General features: G+C 49.2%; 1 protein-coding gene across 1 annotated transcript in view; it reads left to right on the top strand.

Moving 5' to 3' along the window:
- The window catches only part of DOC2A (double C2 domain alpha), a 66,316-nt gene that overhangs the window by 18,414 nt on the left and 25,009 nt on the right, over window positions 1–22,893 (top strand). Inside the window, exons 3-7 of the mRNA XM_073547422.1 lie at window positions 2,092–2,171; window positions 5,920–5,994; window positions 9,254–9,363; window positions 11,696–11,822; window positions 12,305–12,364. Coding sequence (XP_073403523.1) covers window positions 2,092–2,171; window positions 5,920–5,994; window positions 9,254–9,363; window positions 11,696–11,822; window positions 12,305–12,364 — 452 coding nt within the window. The remainder of the gene's footprint in view (window positions 1–2,091; window positions 2,172–5,919; window positions 5,995–9,253; window positions 9,364–11,695; window positions 11,823–12,304; window positions 12,365–22,893) is intronic.

Below are 22,893 nucleotides of genomic sequence, written 5' to 3'. Positions count from 1 at the left end.
ACTCACACCGACTACTCCTCACCTCTCCACTCACACCAACTGCTCCCCAACTCTCCACTCAAACCGACTGCTCCCCACCTCTCCACTCTCACACCGACTCTTCCCCACCCCTCCACTCACACCAACTGCTCCCCACCCCTCCACTCACACTGACTCTTCCCCATCCCTCCACTCACACCGACTGCTCCTCACCTCTCCACTCACACCGACTGCTCCCCACCCCTCCACTCTCACACGGACTGCTCCCCACCCTTTAGTCATTACTATGAGGTGAGGTAGCCGGGGGCTTCGCTCTATGTGAGTTTACTGGTGGACAAGATGAAGTCCCCCCACCCTGGTACAAGGATGATGAAGCATCAGCAGGGGCCGTGCTCACCGCTCAGCAGCTAATGAGCCTCCGCCGCTCATCCACTCAGATTTGGACCAATGGTTCATTAGATCAGAAAGATGTGCAGGTCAATTTGTTCCAGAGCAGACACCTGACATCACCTGATGTAACGGCAAAATTATGGATGCAGCTCTGGGAGTGAGTGGAGTAGAACACATATCAGAATTATGTATGCAGCTCCGGGTGTGACAGGAGTAGAACACATACAGGAGCTTCTCACAAAATTAGAATATCATCTAAAAGTGAATTTATTTCAGTTCTTCAATACAGACAGTGCCTCTCCTCTATTCTCTAGAGTCATTACACACAGAGTGATCTATGTCACGGGGTTATTTCTGGTAATGTTGATGATTACGGCTTACAGCCAATGAGAACCCAAAAGTCATTATCTCAGGAAATTAGAATACTTTATAACACAAGCTTGAAAATGATTGCAAAATCCGAAATGTCGTCCTCCTGGAATGTATGATCAGTAAATGCACTCAGTACTTGGTCGGGCTCCTTCTGCATCAATGCGGCGTGGCATGGAGGCGATCAGCCTGTGGCACTGCTGAGGGGTTATGGAAGCCCAGGTCGCTTTGATAGCAGCCTTCAGCTCGTCTGCATTGTGGGGTCTGGTGTCTCTCATCTTCCTCTTGACAATACTCCATAGATTCTCTATGGGGTTAAGGTCAGGCGAGTTTGCGGCCAATCAAGCCCAGTGATACTGTTGTCTTTACACCAGGTATTGGTACTTTTGGCAGTGTGGACAGGGGCCAAGTCCCGCTGGAGAATGACATTCCCATCTCCATAAAGCTTGTCAGCAGAGGGAAGCATGAAGAGCTCTAACATGTCCTGGTAGACGGCTGCGCTGACTTTGGTCTTGATAAAACACAGTGGACCTACACCAGCAGATGACATGGCTCCCCAAACCATCACTGATGGTGGAGACTTCACACTGGACCTCCAGCAGCTTGGATTGTGGCCTCTCCAGTTGCTTGTGCACCTTTTCTCCCACACCTTTTCCTTCCACTCCACTTTCCATTAATATTCTTGGATACAGCGCTCTGTGAACAGCCGGCTTCTTTAGCAATGACCTTTTGTGGCTTCCCCTCCTTGTGGAGTGTGTCAGTGACGGCCTTCTGGACATCTGTCAGGTCAGCAGTCTTCCCCATGATTGTGGAGTGTGTCAGTGGCTGCCTTCTGGACATCTGTCATATCAGCAGTCTTCCCCATGATTGTGGAGTGTGTCAGTGACGGCCTTCTGGACATCTGTCAGGTCAGCAGTCTTCCCCATGATTGTGGAGCTAGCGAAACAGACTAAGGGACCTTTATAAACACTTAGGAGCCTTTACAGGTGTTTATTGTTAATTATTCTAACTTACTGAGATAATGACTTTTGGGTTCTCATTGGCTGTAAGCCATAATCATCAACATTACCAGAAATAAACCCGTGACATAGATCACTCTGTGTGTAATGACTCTATAGAATACAGGAGAGTCACTGTCTGTATTGAAGAACTGAAATAAATTCACTTCTTGATGATATTCTCATTTAGTGAGAAGCTCCTGTATTATATAGCAGAATTATGGATGCAGCTCTGGGTGTGACTGGAGTACACATGATTGCAGTATTCCACCGCATTAGATAGGTATTTTGCGATGTGTGGGCGTCAGGGGAGAGGACGGCTTATTTCTGACATTTCATCTTCTTGTCGTTTCAGCGTCTCTGGGAACTCTGGAATTTGAATTATTTTATGATCAAGAAAAATGCATCTTACAGTGCGAGATCCTGAGAGCGAAGGTAGGCGACCGCCATGACGGGGCGGGGTGTAATGAGGCGGCGATGTCTGCGACCGTCCCTTCTAATGCGTTGTCTGCACGGCCTACCCGCTGACATCTGCCATGTACAGTGCCTTGCGAAAGTATTCAGCCCCTTGGAACTTTTCAACCTTTTCCCACATATCATGCTTCAAACATAAAGATACCAAATGTAAATTTTTGGTGAAGAATCAACAACAAGTGGGACACAATTGTGAAGTGGAACGAAATTTATTGGTTATTTTACATTTTTGTGGAAATGCAAAAACAGAAAAGTGGGGCGTGCAATATTATTCAGCCCCTTTACTTTCAGTGCAGCTAACTCACTCCAGAAGTTCATTGTGGATCTCTGAATGATCCAATGTTGTCCTAAATGACTAATGATGATAAATATAATCCACCTGTGTGTAATCAAGTCTCCGTATAAATGCACCTGCTCTGTGATAGTCTCAGGGTTCTGTTTGAAGCACAGAGAGCATCATGAAGATCAAGGAACACAACAGGCAGGTCCGTGATACTGTTGTGGAGAAGTTTAAAGCCGGATTTGGATACAAAATGATTTCCAAAACTTTAAACATCCCAAGGAGCACTGTGCAAGCGATCATACTGAAATGGAAGGAGTATCATCCCACTGCAAATCTACCAAGACCCGGCCGTCCCTCTAAACTTTCATCTCCAACAAGGAGAAGACTGATCAGAGATGCAGCCAAGAGGCCCATGATCACTCTGGACGAACTGCAGAGATCTACAGCTGAGGCGGGACAGTCTGTCCATAGGACAACAATCAGTCGTACACTGCACAAATCTGGCCTTTACGGAAGAGTGGCAAGAAGAAAGCCATTTCTCAAAGATATCCATAAAAAGTGTTGTTTAAAGTTTGCAACAAGCCACCTGGGAGACACCAAACATGTGGAAGAAGGTGCTCTGGTCAGATGAAACCAAAATCGAACATTTTGGCAACAATGCCAAACGATATGTTTGGCGTAAAGGCAACACAGCTCATCACCCTGAACACACCATCCCCACTGTCAGACATGGTGGTGGCAGCATCATGGTTTGGGCCTGCTTTTCTTCAGCAGGGACAGGGAAGATGGTTAAAATTGATGGGAAGATGGATGGAGCCAAATACAGGACCATTCTTGAAGAAAACCTGTTGGAGTCTGCAAAAGACCTGAGACTGGGATGGAGATTTGTCTTCCAACAAGACAATGATCCCAAACATAAAGCAAAATCTACAATGGAATGGTTCACAAATAAACGTCACCAGGGGTTAGAATGGCCAAGTCACAGTCCAGACCTGAATCCAATCGAGAATCTGTGGAAAGAGCTGAAAACTGCTGTTCACAAACGATCTCCATCCAACCTCACTGAGCGCGAGCTGTTTGCCAAGGAAGAATGGGCGAGAATTTCAGTCTCTCGATGTACAAAACTGATAGAGACATCCCCCAAGAGACTGCAGCTGTAACCGCAGCAAAAGGTGAGGCAAAAAAGTATTAAGTTACAGGGGCTGAATAATATTGCACGCTGCACTTTTCAGTTTTTGAATTTACACAAAAATGTAAAATAACCAATAAATATCGTTCAACTTCACAATTGTGTCCCACTTATTGATTCTTCACCAAAAATTTACATTTGGTATCTTTATGTTTGAAGCATGATATTGTCACGGTCACGTGTGTCTGGACGCAGCGAGTACCGCAAGGCGAACCCATGTGACGCACGTGACCCTGGATACACCGCCTCCAGTTGGGCGAATTTAAATAATAAAACGTGCAGCTGGATACAACCGCCTCCAACTGGCGAATTTAGGTATTACACGTTATACATAAAGTAGTCTGGAAACCCCGCCTCCAACTGGCGAATTTAAATAATAAAGGGGGAACCTGGGTAACATTAACAATGGTGGGCCCTCCAATAGGGAATAGGGAAGTGGAGACCTCCTGAACTCCCCTGAGCCAGTGTCCCTGCACTCCTAACGTTCCCTATGTCGGTTCCGCACCGGGCGACACCCAGGAACCTAAAACCCCTAGCTCGCCCTGAACCTAAACCCTCACTAGGGAATTGGTCGGTGCGGAAACTAATCCCACCACTGCACTAAACACACATGAGGGAAAAAGACAATACAGGGGAAACACCACTTAGCTTTGCTCTGTTGCATATGCTCCTAGCAACAGAGCCCACCACCTGCGTGCATCTTCTCCACCCGGATCCATCACCATAACTGGATCCTTCACCATAGTGCAGCCTTGGAGCAGAGTCCACCACCAATTGCAGAAGTCCAGTAACAGAGTCCCAAAGATGAGTTCAGCTCCTGCCCAAAAAGTCAAGCATGCTTGAGTCCAGCTCTCAGCAACCAAGTCCCGCATGCTGAGTGCAACTCTCTCCATAGTCGTCACTCCACCAAGCTATGCAAGCACTTCCTGCCAACACCATAAACTGTGACTCCACCACGCCATGCCAGCCCTTCTTGCAGACCACCTAGCTGCCACTCGTCCCCTCTGGCTGGGCTGTGCAGGACTCATGTTCAGCTCCTTCATCACCCAGGCTTCCTTCCCAAATGACGAACTCACAATATCACCAACAGTGATTGAACACACCTGGCTCTCTTTTATAGAGCCTAACACCTGAATTATAATTACGTGCACTAAACCAAAGAAACTAAAGTGCACTACCACTCACCACCACCGGGGCAACTTAGAATGAACGACACCACGTGTAATAATTCTAATGGCCACCGGGGGCAATCACATCACTTTGGCACCAAGTCAAAGGAAAAAAAGTTCACTTATCCATTTAAACTGTCAGATCCATGCTGGATCATGACAGATATGTGGGAAAAGGTTGAAAAGTTCCAGGGGGAAATACTTTCGCAAGGAACTGTATATGACTGTGCGGCGTGTGATACATGTACCTAATCCTGATATAATTATCATGGAGGAGCGCGGATGAGAACGTGACTGCACGGTGCTGAGTATATGGCGGTAAACGTGGTGGCACCTCGTCATGGAGGATCACTCACGTGTTTCCCGTGTGTCTCGTGGCTGCCAGTAATGACGGATGATTTATCGGGCACCGTGGACTGCAGTGAAGCCCCCGGGGCCCCAGGCACGGTCTGTAATACTGAGGGCCCCCTGGGGTGACTGCTCGCCCGCTCCCGTATTGACCTGTGCTGCTCCCCCTGGTCCTGGGGGAGAGTCAGTGGGGGTCCTGGGCTGAGGATGGTTCCCGCAGGTGACTCGGGGCTGCTGTCATCCTGCATGGTGCAGTGCTGGTTGCGGGGGCAGCTGATGTGTCTCATCGTCCCTATAATCCCCACTCTTCCATAAACCCCAGCAGGTATTACCCGTAATCCCCGGCGGACACATGAAATCCGCTAAGCCTGTTAGTGACACAGATCGCGTGGCTCAGCGCCATAAGCGCCACTGGGGATCCGTGGCGAGGTCGTGACGCCGGAAACATAGGATATCCTAAGATCCAAACCCACACACTTACTGGTGGCGTCCACTGCTCTAGTCACACCACAAGCTGCAGTCTCAAATCACCGAATTACATTATGTAAGCACTACATCTCCCAGCATGCCCTACAGCGGAGCATGCCACGTACAGACACTGAACCCATAGAGTGCAGCAGTGAGGGAAGAGGTTCTGCAGCTGCACGACACAGTGGAGCTGTGACTGGAGACCAGTACAGGGAGCAGCGTCAGTGATCAATTCTCTCTTCTACTTTTCAGGGACTGAAACCAATGGACTTCAACGGCCTTGCTGACCCGTACGTGAAGATCCATCTCCTGCCGGGAGCCTGCAAGGTGCTGCCCACATTACTGTCTGCCCGCACCCCCGCAACGTACAGCCTGGCACTGTAGAGAGTAGAGCACCACAGTACATGCCCTGCAGGCTGGCACTGCCTCTGGGATGTAGACTGGCACTGCCCCTGGGATGTACACTGGCACTGCCCCTGGGATGTACACTGGCACTGCCCATATGATGCAGACTGGTACTGCCCCTGGGATGTAAACTGGCAATGCCCCTGGGATGTAGACTGACACTGCCCCTGGGATGTACACTGGCACTGCCCCTGGTATATACACTGACACTGCCCCTGGGATGTAGACAGATACTGCCCATGTGATGCGGACTGGCACTGCCCATATGATGTAGACTCGCACTGCCGATATGATGTAGACTGGCACTGCCCATGTGATGTAGACTGGCACTGCCCATGTGATGTAGACTGGCACTGCCCATGTGATGCAGACTGGCACTGCCCATATGATGTAGACTGGCACTGCCCATGTGATGCAGACTGGCACTGTCCATGTGATGTAGACTGGCACTGACCATGTGATGTAGACTGGCACTGCCCATGTGATGTAGACTCACACTGCCCATGTAATGTAGATTGGCACTGACCATGTGATGTTGTCTGGCACTGTCCATGTGATGTAGACTCACACTGCCCATGTGATGCAGACTCACACTGCCCATGTAATGTAGACTGGCACTGCCCATGTGATGTTGTCTGGCACTGCCCATGTGATGCAGACTGGCACTGCCCATATGATGTAGACTGGCACTGCCCATGTGATGCAGACTGGCACTGTCCATGTGATGTAGACTGGCACTGACCATGTGATGTAGACTGGCACTGCCCATGTGATGTAGACTCACACTGCCCATGTAATGTAGACTGGCACTGACCATGTGATGTTGTCTGGCACTGTCCATGTGATGTAGACTCACACTGCCCATGTGATGCAGACTCACACAGCCCATGTAATGTAGACTGGCACTGCCCATGTGATGTTGTCTGGCACTGTCCATGTGATGTAGACTCACACTGCCCATGTGATGCAGACTCACACTGCCCATGTAATGTAGACTGGCACTGCCCATGTGATGTTGTCTGGCACTGCCCATGTGATGCAGACTCACACTGCCCATGTGATGTTGTCTGGCACTGCCCATGTGATGTAGACTGGCACTGCCCATGTGATGTAGACTGGCACTGCCCATGTGATGTAGACTCACACTGCCCATGTAATGTAGACTGGCACTGACCATGTGATGTTGACTGGCACTGCCCATGTGATGTAGACTGGCACTGCCCATGTGATGTAGACTCACACTGCCCATGTAATGTAGACTGGCACTGACCATGTGATGTAGACTGGCACTGCCCATGTGATGCAGACTGGCACTGCCCATATGATGTAGACTGGCACTGCCCATGTGATGCAGACTGGCACTGTCCATGTGATGTAGACTGGCACTGCCCATGTGATGTAGACTGGCACTGCCCATGTGATGTAGACTCACACTGCCCATGTAATGTAGACTGGCACTGACCATGTGATGTTGTCTGGCACTGTCCATGTGATGTAGACTCACACTGCCCATGTGATGCAGACTCACACTGCCCATGTAATGTAGACTGGCACTGCCCATGTGATGCAGACTGGCACTGTCCATGTGATGTAGACTGGCACTGCCCATGTGATGTAGACTGGCACTGCCCATGTGATGTAGACTGGCACTGCCCATGTGATGTAGACTCACACTGCCCATGTAATGTAGACTGGCACTGACCATGTGATGTTGTCTGGCACTGTCCATGTGATGTAGACTCACACTGCCCATGTGATGCAGACTCACACTGCCCATGTAATGTAGACTGGCACTGCCCATGTGATGTTGTCTGGCACTGCCCATGTGATGCAGACTCACACTGCCCATGTGATGTAGACTGGCACTGCCCATGTGATGCAGACTCACACTGCCCATGTGATGTTGTCTGGCACTGCCCATGTGATGTAGACTGGCACTGACCATGTGATGTAGACTGGCAGTGCCCATGTGATGTAGACTGGTAATGCCTCTGTGATGTAGACTGGCACTGCCCATGTGGTGTTGTCTGGCACTGCCCATGTAATGTAGACTGGCACTGCCCATGTGATGTAGACTGGTACTGCCTCTGTGATGTAGACTGGCATGGCCCCTGGGATGTAGGTTTGCATGGCTGTTGTGATGTAGACCGGTACTTTCAATGTGCTGTAGCTTGGCATCACCTGGGTGCGGTAGTTGGGGACGGCCTGAGTGATGTAATTTGCCGCTATCCAGATAACATAGGTTGGTACTGTAGGTGTGATCTAGACTGGCACTTCCAAGGTGGTATAGGTTGTAATTACACAAGTGGTTTTGATTGGCAATGCCCAGGCTGTGTAGGTTGCTGCTGCCCATATAATGTAGATGGACAATTCCAAGATGCTGAAGCTTGGCACTGCCAGGATCATGTAGTACAGCACTGCCCAGGTGAAGTAGAATGGTACTTTTAAGGAGGTGAAGGTTGGCAGTGTCAAGATGGTTGAAATTGTCTCTCTCAGAGTGATGTAGATCGGCACATCCGAGGTAGTGTAGATTGGCACCAACCTGATGGTGTAACATGGCATTGCCAGAGTGAGCTGTGCGGACAGTGACCTGACTAATATGTCCTTGATATCAATCACTTCAGTTTAATCCTGTCTGCAGTGCCCCTGCCCACCCTAATCATATGTGCCTACCCTGGTCACGTGTGCCTACCCTGGTCACGTGTGCCTACCCTGGTCACGTGTGCCCACCCTGGTCACGTGTGCCCACCCTGGTCGCGTGTGCCCACCCTGGTCGCGTGTGCACACTGAATGTGTGTTCTTAATCCTTTATTACACAGTGAGCCGGTCATTCTGCCATCCGTACTGATCACTGTTGGGCGCTGCTGCCCTGCCGATCCCCGAGCTGCTGATACAGCACAGTCTGGCACTGGTCTAATGAGTCTCTCTGGGCTCGTCTATTAGGGCCTAATGTAATAACCTTCATCCCAGCCATCTGCGTCTGCGCTCCCCTAGTCAGGCCTGGATCGATGCTAATCGTATCATCGATCATCTGATTAGTCAGGTCTAGCTGGATACTGTGGGGACATAAGGACAGCAAGAACTTTCAGGGGGTCCCTGATATATAACACATAGGAATCGCACCCATCTACCCCGTATAATGAGGGCCTGCTGTAAGCAATAACCAACGTTCTTTTCGTAGGCAAACAAGCTGAAGACGCGAATTGTGAGGAACACCCTGAACCCCACGTGGAACGAAAACCTCACTTATTGCGGCATCACCCCCGAGGACATGGCCAAAAAGATCCTGAGGTGAGCAGGCAGAACGCCAGATGATGTACCACGACATGTTTCCTGTGGCTTTACAGCAGAATGCTGACATGAGCCCAACCAGTCATGTGACCTGTACCAGGAAGGATGCGATAATAAAACCTCAAAAGAATTTTGAAGGGGTCCTGTCACCGGGTCAAAAGTGTCCAGTTTTTATACTTGTTTTATTCCTGCTGCTCCCCTGAGCATTTATTTCTTTATTTTTTTCTATATCCGCCATACGGTTCCAGAGACATAGACCGTTATATTTAGCGCTAATTTCTTTGGCTTTACTTAAGGGGCGGAGCGCACAGATTCTCTGAGCGCTGTCTGGCCCATGTTACCTTTGTATTGTCAGGTGACTTCAAACCCACGGCTTAATAATGAAGAGGCTTCTATAAGACACCTATCCTTTACTAATCCTATAGTTTCATGTTAAATAAAGACACAGCCAGAAAAAAGTATTTTATTTGAAATAACACTAAACAGTTTTCCCTTTATATTATTACGCTTAATCCCAGCGAAGCCCTCGATCTCCTGTAATAAAAATAAAATAAAAAAGCAACAATATACCATACCTGTTCATCGTTGTGTCCCACGCCATAATCCATATCTGGGGGATATACAGTTTTCAACCTGGACGGTGCAAGATGCGACTGTCCCGGCTGAAAACCATTGGCGAATGAGATGCTGCGGGCGCAGCTTCTGTGACTAGCGGTGACGGCACTGAGCCTGCGCTCCCTCACAGCCTGAACTGCGGTGACCTCTTCACTGGCATTTTCCCGTGGTCCAGAGGTCACCGCAGTTCAAGCTGGCAGGGAACGCAGGCTCAGTGACATCAGCGCTAGTCACTGAGGCTGTGCCTGCAGCATCTCATTCACCAGTGGTTTTCAGCTGGGACGGACGCATCTTAGCACCGTTCAGGTTGAAAACTGTATATCCCCCAGATATGGATTATGGTGTGGGTCGGACAGGTATGGTATATTGTTTCTTTTTTCTTTTACTTTTATTACAGGAGATCGAGGGCTTCACAGGATTTAGGCGAGGTCATAAGTATGGTTTAATTAAGAATATTAAAGGAGTCTGTGTCATTACTTCAAATAAAGGACGTTATTCTGGGTGTCTGTGTTTTCTTACAATGTGACTATGGGGTTAGTAATGGGGGCGTCTTATTGATACTTCTCCATTACTTACCTTGGGGCTTGATGACTTCAACCGCCACAACTATTACCCCACTTGCAACCGCTACAGGGCAAGTGGGAAGAGAGAGGCTAAGTGCCAGAATTGGCGCATCTTAGAGATGCACCTTTTCTGGGGCAGCTGAGAGCTGATGTTTTTAGCCTGGGGGGGCAGTATCCATGACCCCTTCCTGGGCTATTAATATCAGCTCGCAGCTGTCTGCATAGCTTTTGCTGGTTATTAATTATATGGGGACCCCACGTACATTTTTTGAGGGGTCCCCCATTTTAATAGCCAGGAAAGGTTAAGTATACAGTTGTGAATTGATATTAATAGCCTGGGAAGCTCCATGGGTATTAACCCCTTCTCAGGCTATAAACATCTGCCCCCAGATGTCGGCTTTCCCTCTGCTGGTTTTGAAAATTACGCTGGAGCCCTCGCCATTTTTTTCAGAAAAATAATCTTTTATTAATTAAATACATGTCCAGTGTTTTGCACAAACACTATACTAATTGTATTTGTCACTGACATCTATATATCTACCTATTCTATATGGGTTTGCTGTATGTAATTCATCTCTTCTATCCTGTTGGCTCCTGCAGTGATTTTACAGAACCCGGCAGATGAATTGCCGGCTTTTCTTCTGTCAGTGTGGTTTTACTGTAGTGGCACATGAATTGCGGCCTTTTCAAAGGAGGCACGGTTCTACAGGAAGTAGTTTGTTTTCTATCTCTGGGGGCACTCAACTTTATTAGTATGCACAAAGAGACACAAGTTAGCCCCAAAAACGCATGAAAAAAACGCAACAAAACCGCAAACAAAAAGGCACTAAAACATGTGTTTTTGCCACAGCTTCTTTCCTGCCAAGAAATCAGGTTTTGCTGCAGAAAAAAAGCAACAAAAACGCCCAGTGAGAACTTCCCCTTATGTGGTATTTTTCTAGGATTCTTTATATTATTGCGGTACCCTAAGGTGGTGTGATGTGGGCTTAATATCGGGATGCCAGATGGCGGTATTATAGCTGAAATTGTTAAAGAAAACTGTCTAACCTGAGTGTGGGATGGGTGAATGTTTGCCCTTCGTTTTGCATGAATCCAGCCGAGATGTGAGTGTGAGGCGTCCATCTTCCTCACCGGACTCCGCTCTGTCTCCTCAGGATCTCGGTCTGTGATGAAGACAAACTGAGTCATAACGAGTTCATCGGAGAAACGCGGGTCCCACTGCGGAGGCTGAAGCCGGGAGAGAAGAAGCGCTTCAACCTGTGCCTGGAGCGGCAGATCCCTGTAAGAGACCGCAGAGACAGCACTGCTGAGAGACAGCACTAGTGAGAGACAGCACTAGTGAGAGAGACAGCACTGCTGAGAGATGTCACTGCTGAGAGAGACATCACTACTGAGAGACGTCACTACTGAGAGAGATGTCACTATTGAGAGACGTCACTTCTGAGAGACACGCCACTGCTGAGAGAGACGTCACTATTGAGAGACGTCACTACTGAGAGACACGTCACTGCTGAGAGAGACGTCACTACTGAGAGACGTGACTGCTGAGACAGACATCACTGCCGAGACAGACATCACTGTTAAGAGAGACATCACTTAGAGAGACGTCACTACTGAGAGAGACGTTGCTACTGAGAGCACTACTAGGAGACGTCACTAGGAGAGGAGACAGTACGCGCAGTGTGAACGCTCCTTACTACACTTTGTCGCCCCTCGTGTGAGATTATAGTGTGTGATATTTTCTCCTCCTCTTCCCTCTGTAGTTGGCGTCACCTTCATCAATGTCGGCCGCTCTACGGGGAATTTCTTGTTACCTGAAAGAGGTGAGATTTATAATCAGTGACTAATGCTTTATGATCTTCTGTATTCTGCCCCGGAGGCTTCAGGGGACCTGCAGTACAATAGACCGTCCCCTCTTCAGATATCAGTGAAAATCCTCTATTATAGACAGCGTCCCTCCTCTGTGTACTCAGTGCTGCCCCTGGTGGGGATGTTCTATATTATAGACAGTGCCCTCTCCTCTGTGTACTCAGTGCTGCCCCTGGTGGAGATGTTCTCCTGTATTATAGACAGCGCCCCCTCCTCTGTGTACTCAGTGCTGCCCCTGGTGGGGATGTTCTCCTGTATTATAGACAGCGCCCCCTCCTCTGTGTACTCAGTGCTGCCCCTGGTGGAGATGTTCTCCTGTATTATAGACAGCGCCCCCTCCTCTGTGTACTCAGTGCTGCCCCTGGTGGAGATGTTCTCCTGTATTATAGACAGCGCCCCCTCCTCTGTGTACTCAGTGCTGCCCCTGGTGGAGATGTTCTCCTGTATTAGAGACAGCGCCCCCTCCTCTGTGTACTCAGTGCTGCCCCTGGTGGAGATGTTCTCCTGTATTATAGACAGCGCCCCCTCCTCTGTGTACTCAGTGCTGCCCCTGGTGGAGATGTTCTCCTGTATTATAGACAGCGCCCCCTCCTCTGTGTACTCAGTGCTGCCCCTGGTGGGGATGTTCTCCTGTATTATAGACAGCGCCCCCCCCTCTGTGTACTCAGTGCTGCCCCTGGTGGAGATGTTCTCCTGTATTAGAATTAGAGACAGCGCCCCCTCCTCTGTTTACTCAGTGCTGCCCCTGGTGGAGATGTTCTCCTGTATTAGAATTAGAGACAGCGCCCCCTCCTCTGTTTACTCAGTGCTGCCCCTGGTGGGGATGTTCTCCTGTATTAGAGACAGCTCCCCCTCCTCTGTGTACTCAGTGCTGCCCATGGTGGGGATGTTCTCCTGTATTAGAGACAGCGCCCCCTACTCTGTGTACTCAGTGCTGCCCCTGGTGGGGATGTTCTCCTATATTATAGACAGTGCCCTCTCCTCTGTGTACTCAGTGCTGCCCCTGGTGGGGATGTTCTCCTGTATTATAGACAGCGCCCCCTCCTCTGTGTACTCAGTGCTGCCCCTGGTGGGGATGTTCTCCTGTATTATAGACAGCGCCCCCTCCTCTGTGTACTCAGTGCTGCCCCTGGTGGGGATGTTCTCCTGTATTATAGACAGCGCCCCCTCCTCTGTGTACTCAGTGCTGCCCCTGGTGGAGATGTTCTCCTGTATTATAGACAGCGCCCCCTCCTCTGTGTACTCAGTGCTGCCCCTGGTGGGGATGTTCTCCTGTATTATAGACAGCGCCCCCCCCTCTGTGTACTCAGTGCTGCCCCTGGTGGAGATGTTCTCCTGTATTAGAATTAGAGACAGCGTCCCCTCCTCTGTGTACTCAGTGCTGCCCCTGGTGGGGATGTTCTCCTGTATTAGAGACAGCTCCCCCTCCTCTGTGTACTCAGTGCTGCCCATGGTGGGGATGTTCTCCTGTATTAGAGACAGCGCCCCCTACTCTGTGTACTCAGTGCTGCCCCTGGTGGGGATGTTCTCCTATATTATAGACAGTGCCCTCTCCTCTGTGTACTCAGTGCTGCCCCTGGTGGAGATGTTCTCCTGTATTATAGACAGCGCCCCCTCCTCTGTGTACTCAGTGCTGCCCCTGGTGGGGATGTTCTCCTGTATTATAGACAGCGCCCCCTCCTCTGTGTACTCAGTGCTGCCCCTGGTGGGGATGTTCTCCTATATTATAGACAGCGGCCCCTTCTCTGTGTACTCAGTGCTGCCCCTGGTGGAGATGTTCTCCTGTATTAGAATTAGAGACAGCGCCCCCTCCTCTGTGTACTCAGTGCTGCCCATGGTGGGGATGTTCTCCTGTATTAGAGACAGCTCCCCCTCCTCTGTGTACTCAGTGCTGCCCATGGTGGGGATGTTCTCCTGTATTAGAGACAGCGCCCCCTACTCTGTGTACTCAGTGCTGCCCATGGTGGGGATGTTCTCCTGTATTAGAGACAGTGCCCCCTCCTCTGTGTACTCAGTGCTGCCCCTGGTGGAGATGTTCTCCTGTATTAGAATTAGAGACAGCGCCCCCTCCTCTGTTTACTCAGTGCTGCCCATGGTGGGGATGTTCTCCTGTATTAGAGACAGCGCCCCCTCCTCTGTGTACTCAGTGCTGCCCCTGGTGGAGATGCTCTCCTGTATTATAGACAGCGCCCCTCCTCTGTGTACTCAGTGCTGCCCCTGGTGGAGATGCTCTCCTGTATTATAGACAGCGCCCCCTCCTCTGTGTAGTCAGTGCGTCCCCTAGTGGGGATGTTCTCCTGTATGTCATGATCCAGGTTGGATTATGACAGATAAAAGCATTCATAACCTTTTTTTTTCCTTAAGCTGTGTGCTTAAAGATAGTTTTGCCCTCGGTGGCCATTAGGGTCATTGCACTGTGGTGGTTTCAGTTCTAGTTTTGCCCCCCGGTGGCCATTAGGGTCATTGCACTCAGGTTACTTTAGTTAGTGCACGTGATTATGAAGCAGGTGTGATTGCTGGCTCTTACCTATAAAAGAGTGTCAGGTGGTTGCAATTCCTGTTGGTGATATTGCTCATTTCCAACCAAGACTGTTGCTGGGAGCAATAGCAACAGAGCAGAGCTAAGTGGTGTTATCCCTGTTTGTGACTTCCCTTTTGTGTGTTTCAGTGCAGTGGTGGGATTAGTTTCTGCACCGTCCATTTCATTAGAAAGGGCTAGGTACAGGGCGAGCTAGGGTTCTTAGGTTCCAGCTCGGCGACAGGTGCGGAGCCTGTATAGGGACTGTTAGGACTGTAGAGACTGGCTCAGGGGAGTGCAGGAGGTCTCCACGTCCCCATTCCCTATCGCAGGGCCCTCCATTGTATCAGTCTCCCTGGTGTTTCCCTTTATTATTTAAATTCGCCCTGCTGGAGGCGGTGTATCCAGTTATACGTGTAATACTGAAATTCGCCTGCTGGAGGCGGTGTATCCGGCTGCACGTTATATTATCTAAATTCGTCCTGCTGGAAGCGGTGTATCCAGGGTCATGTGTGCCATAGAAATTCGTCCTGCTGGAGGCGGTGTATCCAGGGTCATGTGTGCCATAGAAATTCGCCCTGCTGGAGGCGGTGTGTCCAGTCACACGTCACCACCACATTATCACCAACCATAACATTTTTCTCTGGGGGGCCATGGTCCAAGTGCAGACCGGTGAGCAGTTGTTGCTGGCCCTCACTGAGATTAGTGAGGAGCTGAATGATGTGTTTCAGCAGCACCTGCAGCGGAATTATGGGTCTGAGGCCTATCCTCTGCCTCAACTAGAGGGTCCATATACGGCTTTGGCCAGGATGTGCCGTGGAGTCCCTGCTGGGGAGCAGGACTTGCTTATACAGGCGGACGTACCCAGGCAGGTAGGTGGAGTTGGTGTCCTCATGGTGCTGCCTGGTGTTCCCCAAGGTGAAGGGGTACGTCCCTGTAGTGAGCAGACTAATGATTTAGTCCTTGGCACTCACGCCGAAACTTCGGTTATATCAGAGAAGCCGTGTCCCCCTGGTCGTGAGGAGGGAGACGACCTGGGAGTGTATATTTCCTCCTCGCCCTCAGAAGGTACTATGTCAGCAGAGGTGATGGTTGGCGAGGTACCTGAGGGCATACCGGTGCTTGTTAACAGTGGAGCAGAAGTCAGTCTGGTGGATGCTCAGTTTGTCCAGACTCATGGTCTGAGGTGTGAGACGCCGGACAAACCCATAAGCGTCCAGGCCATTAACTCTGTCCCACTGAGCCAGGGGGGGGTTAAACCAAGTTGTAGAGGACATTGTGCTGCATAGTGGACATCAACATGAGTCCCAGTCATACTACGCCTTGGAGGGAAAGCTAGCACCTATCGTTTTGGACACCCCTTGGCCTAAAAAATATAACCCGGTTTTAGATTAGCGGGCGAGGGAAGTAGTCATCTGGGAGCAGTCGTGTGAGGGCTGCTGCCTAGGGGCTACTGTCCCTGCCATCTCTCTACAATCGTCCCCTTCCTCTCCAGTGAGAGCAGCGGAGATGCTGCAGGAGAGTAGGGGCAAGGCTCAACCCTCGCCATTAGCCAACCCTGAGAGGCGCAGGCCTCATAGTAGGAGGGGTTGGAGGGTGGTGTGTCCCTTGGTGAATGGCGGGGATGTGAGTGTGGTGACACAGGGGGACGCCTCTGTTGTCAATCCCAGAAAGAGTTCACCGAATTGTGACAAACGAATGTGTGGCAATAAACGTTCAGATCCGGACCTGTGTGTGAACGAGCATGTATGGGTGGCCACCACAAAACATCCAGTGGAAGTGTGTTGCGGAGTCTTACCAGCTCGAGTTTCTCCCAAACATACACATACACATACACAACTCGTTCCCCAAGTCAGCGCTTCGGAAATGTGTGGTGCCTCCAGAGCATACATTTCCAATACCAGCGGTGCTCGTTTGTCATAAAACTGAAGTGCAGGTAGTTGCTGGGGTGAATTCTGGACCTGGGCGTCCCCGCTGTAGGTGCTTCCCTGATGAGGAGCAGTCTTGAGGGTCCAGAGGCCCTTCATTGAGGGAGGGTACTGTCATGATCCAGGTTGGATTATGACAGATAAAAGCACTAGTAACCTTTTTTTTCCTTAAGCTGTGTGCTTAAAGATAGTTTTGCCCCCGGTGGCCATTAGGGTCATTGCATTGTGGTGGTTTCAGTTCTAGTTTTGCCCCCGTTGGCTGTTAGGGTCATTGCACTCTGGTTACTTTAGTTAGTGCACGTATTTATGAAGCAGGTGTGATTGCTGGCTCTTACCTATAAAAGAGTGTCAGGTGGTTGCAATCACTATTGGTGATATTGCTCATTTCTAACCAAGACTGGTGAAGGAAGGGACTACAGAGAGCAGCTCAGGGGAGCTCTGGTGTAAAGTCTGGTGAAGGAAGGAAATACAGAGAGGTGTTCCTTGCAGCTCTGACCAGCTTGGAGAAGTAGCAGCTATTCTGGAGGAAAGCTGAATTCTGGTGGTGGACTCTGTTGCTGGGAGCAATAGCAACAGAGCAAAGCTAAGTGGCGTTACCCCTGTTTTGTAACTTTCCTTTTGTGTGTTTCAGTGCAGTGGTGGGATTAGTTTCTGCACCATCCATTTCATTAGAAAGGGCTAGGTGCAGGGCGAGCTAGGTGTTATGAGTTCATTTTCCCCTTCACCATTGAGGTCTAATGAACTCCCTCTTCTGGTGAAGGAAGGTAGTGAGGCTGATTACCAAGCACCTGAGCTGGGAGAGGATGACTGGGCGACGGGGATCTCTGACTGGATATAAGGCAGCCGACGCCCTTCCTCCTCGCTGGTGATTTCTCTGTGGAATTCTAGGAGACCAGTCTGATTCCTGCTCCTCAAAAGCTAAGTTTTCTGCTTTGCCTTTTTGCATTTGTGTTTTGGTTTTAGTTTGCCTTGCTTTTCTGGATTCTGCCATTCCCTGCTGGGGTGAGCTGAATTCCTTTTTTGTCGGTTGCTATGTCTTCAGAAAATACCTGAGTACTGACATAGTCTTTTTGAAGCCTAGCGTCTTCAGGGCCTTTTTCCCTGTCAGTCTGTTGGCTCTTATTTTCATAGGGTTTTTCGCGGATTGCAGACAGCAGCTTTCCTATCCTGTCCTGTCTAGTTAGCTTGGGCCCCATCATTTGCTCAGTCTATCTTTCTATCTGTGTTAGTGTTTTTTCTTCTTGCTTCACCGTCATTATATGTTGGGGGCTGCCTATTGCTTTGGGGTCTGCTCTGGAGCAGTTTAGATTTCCCTTTCTGTCTTTAGGCTATTTAGTTCTCCGGCTATGACGAGGGGTCTAGGGCATCGTAGGAACCCCCCACGGCTACTGCTAGTTGTTGTTGATAGGTTCAGGGGTCTGCAATCCGATAGCTGCCAACTTCTCTGGTTTTCTGGACTTAGCTAGCATTTCTGTTTTTGCCTCCTACGGTGACTCATTCATAACAGAATCACCAGCCATACCGCAGATCCTAGGGTACTCAATAGCAGGAAAGAATTTTTAAAAAAAAGGCCGTAGGGGGAATTTTTTTTCTCTCAATGGAGATAAAGCAATTGTCTGATCGTGTGGAGCAGCTCGCTGCGGAAGTGCGGGGAATTTCCGCCTACCTTGCTCATTCACATGCTGCTGAACCAAAGATCCCTACTCCTGATGTGTTTTTTGGGGATCGGTCTAAATTTTTGAATTTCAAAAATAATTGTAAATTATTTTTTGCCTTGAGGCCTAACTCGTCAGGGAGCTCCACGCAGCAGGTTAAAATTGTCATCTCTTTGCTGCTTGGCGATCCCCAGGATTGGGCGTTTTCTTTGAAACCTGATGATCCTAGTCTGACTAATGTGAACGCATTTTTTCAAGCCTTGTGGTTGTTGTATGACAAACCTAATGCTATTGATCAGGCTGAAAAGACCCTGTTGGCATTGAGCCAGGGTCGAGATTCTGCAGAATTGTACTGTCAAAAATTCCGAAAGTGGGCGGTCCTTACTGCCTGGAATGATAATGCCTTGGCAGCTCTCTTTCGGAAGGGTTTGTCAGAAGCCGTAAAAGATACTATGGTGGGATTTCCTGTTCCCTCTGGTCTGGACGATTCTATGTCATTAGCCATTCAGGTTGATCGGCGTTTACGTGAACGCAGGACTGCACGAGAGGTGTTGCCACCTGTTGAACAAGTGTCTGAACCTATGCAATGTGATAGAGTTTTGTCCAGGGAGCAACGTCAGGAGTTCAGAAGGCGTAACAAGCTGTGTTTTTTTGTGGAGATGCCTCGCATATTATTTCTGTCTGTCCTAAACGAGAGAAACGTTTTGCACACACGTTTTCTGTGGGTGGTGTTCAACCTAAGTTTCTTCTGGCATTTACTCTGATCTGCTCCCTGTCCACATTTTCTGCCAAGGCTTTTGTGGATTCGGGAGCAGCCCTGAGCCTAATGGACTTGGATTTTGCTAAACGTTGTGGATTTCCTATGACACCTCTGCGGACGCCTATCCCTTTGAGGGGGATTGATGCTACTCCTTTGGCGAAAAATAAACCTCAGTTTTGGACCCAGGTGGTAATGCGGGTCGCCCCAAACCATCAAGAAAATTGCAGATTTTTGGTGTTGCATAATTTGCATGATACCATTGTTCTGGGGTTTCCCTGGTTGCAAATTCATAATCCAGTTTTGGACTGGAAATCTGTGTCTGTGGTGAGTTGGGGTTGTCGGTGTGCCCTTAGTGAGGCTCCGGTTTTTTCCACCTCTCCTCAGTCGCATGATGTTCCTGACTATTTGGCGGACTTTTATGATGTATTAAGTGAGAATGAGTCTGCGTCTTTGCCTCCTCATAGGAGTTATGACTGTGCAATTGAACTAAGCCTGGGGTGTAAATTTCCCAAGGGTCGGCTCTTCAATTTATCTGTACCCGAGCACGAGGCTATGCGATCCTATATTAAGGAGGCGTTGGAGAAGGGTCATATTAGACCATCCTCTTCACCATTAGGTGCTGGGTTTTTTTTCGTGGCCAAAAAGGATGGTTCATTAAGGCCTTGTATTGATTATCGTGCCCTCAACAAAATTACTATTAAATATCAGTATCCGTTACCCCTGATTTCGGATCTATTCTCGAGAGTTAGAGGTGCTTGCTGGTTTACCAAGCTTGACCTCAGGGGGGCGTATAATCTTATCCGCATTAAGCATGGGGATGAATGGAAGACGGCGTTTAATACTCCAGAGGGACATTTTGAGTACCTGGTGATGCCTTTTGGGCTCACTAATGCCCCTTCTGTCTTCCAGTGCTTCATGAACGACATTTTCCAAGACTTTGTGGATAAATTTTTGATTATCTATCTGGATGATATTTTGATCTTCTCCAAGGATTGGGATTCTCATGTGGAACATGTTCGGACGGTGTTCCGGATCTTGAGGGAGAATTCCCTGTATGTCAAGGGATCGAAATGCCTTTTTGGGGTACAGAGGATTTCATTTTTGGGATTTATTTTGTCTCCGTCAACTATTGAAATGGATCCGGCCAAGGTACAGGCCATTTATGATTGGGTTCAGCCCACTTCTTTGAAGGCCCTTCAGAAGTTTTTGGGTTTTGCTAATTTTTATCGGAAATTTATAGCAAAATTTTCTAGTATTGCCAAGCCATTGACTGATCTGACTAAGAAGGGTGCTGATGTGTTGAATTGGTCTCCGGAGGCTGTTTCTTCCTTTCAGGAGCTGAAGCGAAGATTCACTTCTGCCCCGGTTTTGTGGCAATCTGATGTCTCACTCCCGTTCCAGGTAGAGGTGGACGCTTCTGAGATTGGTGCAGGAGCTGTTTTGTCCCAAAGGGATCCTGTAGCATCTAAAATGAATCCCTGTGCTTTCTTTTCCTGAAAGTTCTCTCCATCTGAACGTAACTATGATGTGGGGAATCGGGAACTGTTAGCCATGAAATGGGCATTTGAGGAGTGGAGACATTGGTTGGAGGGAGCTAAACATCAAGTCGTCCTCACTGACCACAAGAATTTGATTTACCTGGAGTCGGCCAGACGCTTGAACCCTAGACAGGCTAGGTGGGCCTTGTTTTTTACACGTTTTGATTTTGTGGTCTCTTTTCTTCCTGGCACTAAGAATGTCAAGGCTGACGCTCTTTCTAGGAGCTTCTTTGCTGATTCTCCTGTGGTGACCAAGTCTGCTACCATCTTAGGCGAAGGGGTAGACGGAGACTCCAGTATTTGGTTAAGTGGAAGGGTTATGGTCAGGAGGATAATTCCTGGGTCTCTGCCTCTGATATTCATGCCAAAAGATTGGTGCATGCCTTTCATCGGGCTCACCCTGATCGCCCTGGTGGCGTAGATGAGGGTTCGGTGACCCCTCCTCAAGGGGGAGGTACTGTTGTGAGTTCATTTTCCCCTTCACCATTGAGGTCTGATGAACTCCCTCTTCTGGTGAAGGAAGGTAGTGAGGCTGATTACCAAGCACCTGAGCTGGGAGAGGATGACTGGGCGACGGGGATCTCTGACTGGATATAAGGCAGCCGACGCCCTTCCTCCTCGCTGGTGATTTCTCTGTGGAATTCTAGGAGACCAGTCTGATTTCTGCTCCTCAAAAGCTAAGTTTTCTGCTTTGCCTTTTTGCATTTGTGTTTTGGTTTTAGTTTGCCTTGCTTTTCTGGATTCTGCCATTCCCCGCTGGGGTGAGCTGAATTCCTTTTTTGTCGGTTGCTATGTCTTCAGAAAATACCTGAGTACTGACATAGTCTTTTTGAAGCCTAGCGTCTTCAGGGCCTTTTTCCCTGTCAGTCTGTTGGCTCTTATTTTCATAGGGTTTTTCGCGGATTGCAGACAGCAGCTTTCCTATCCTGTCCTGTCTAGTTAGCTTGGGCCCCATCATTTGCTCAGTCTATCTTTCTCTCTGTGTTAGTGTTTTTTCTTCTTGCTTCACCGTCATTATATGTTGGGGGCTGCCTATTGCTTTGGGGTCTGCTCTGGGGCAGTTTAGATTTCCCTTTCTGTCTTTAGGCTATGTAGTTCTCCGGCTGTGATCGAGGGGTCTAGTGCATCGTAGGAACCCCCCACGGCTACTGCTAGTTGTTGTTGATAGGTTCAGGGGTCTGCAATCCGATAGCTGCCAACTTCTCTGGTTTTCTGGACTTAGGCCTCTTTCACACATCAGTTTTTTGCCGTCAGGCGCGATCCGGCTTTTTTTTGTAAAACCGGATCCGGCAAAATGCAATGCCGGATCCAGTTTTTCCCCATTGACTTGCATTAGCGCCGGATCGCGCCGGATGGCATTCCGTTTCATCCGTTTTTTGCCGGATCCGGCAACTTGTCTCATTCCGGCGTCTGGAAAAAACGGCTACTGTAACGTTTTTTGTCTCCGGCGAAAAAGCCGGAAGCGCCGGATCCGGCGCTTCCAGCTTTTTGCTACAATGAAAGTCTATGGGCGCCGGAATGCGCCGGATCCAGAAAAAGACGGATCCAGCCACCGGATCCGTTTTTTTAAGTCTGCGCATGCTCAGATCCAATTGGCCAGCCCCCAGGAACAGATATAACCTGCTAGACGGATCCAGCAAAAAAACGGATCCGTTTCTACAGTTCTCCAAAATTTATGCCGGATCCGTTTTTTCTAAAAATAGCCGGATCCTGCCTGACGGCAAAAAACTGATGTGTGAAAGTAGCCTTAGCTAGCATTTCTGTTTTTGCCTCCTACGGTGACTCATTCATAGCAGCTAGGGTTCTTAGGTTCCAGCTCGGCGACAGGTGCGGAGCCTGTATAGGGACTGTTAGGTGTGTAAAGACTGGCTCAGGGGAGTGCAGCAGGTCTCCACGTCCCCGTTCTCTCTCGCAGGGCCCTCCATTGTATCAGTTTCCCTGGTGTTTCCCTTTATTATTTAAATTCGCCCTGCTGGAGGCGGTGTATCCAGTTATACGTGTAATACTGAAATTCGTCTGCTGGAGGCGGTGTATCCGGCTGCACGTTATATTATTTAAATTCGCCCTGCTGGAGGCAGTGTATC

The sequence above is a fragment of the Dendrobates tinctorius genome, unplaced genomic scaffold (assembly GCF_039654945.1).
Source record: "Dendrobates tinctorius isolate UK_male_01 unplaced genomic scaffold, ASM3965494v1 ptg000152l, whole genome shotgun sequence".
Lineage (NCBI taxonomy): Eukaryota > Metazoa > Chordata > Amphibia > Anura > Dendrobatidae > Dendrobates > Dendrobates tinctorius.
Note: the sequence above shows the minus strand (reverse complement) of the source record. Positions and strands in the feature narration are given on the sequence as shown.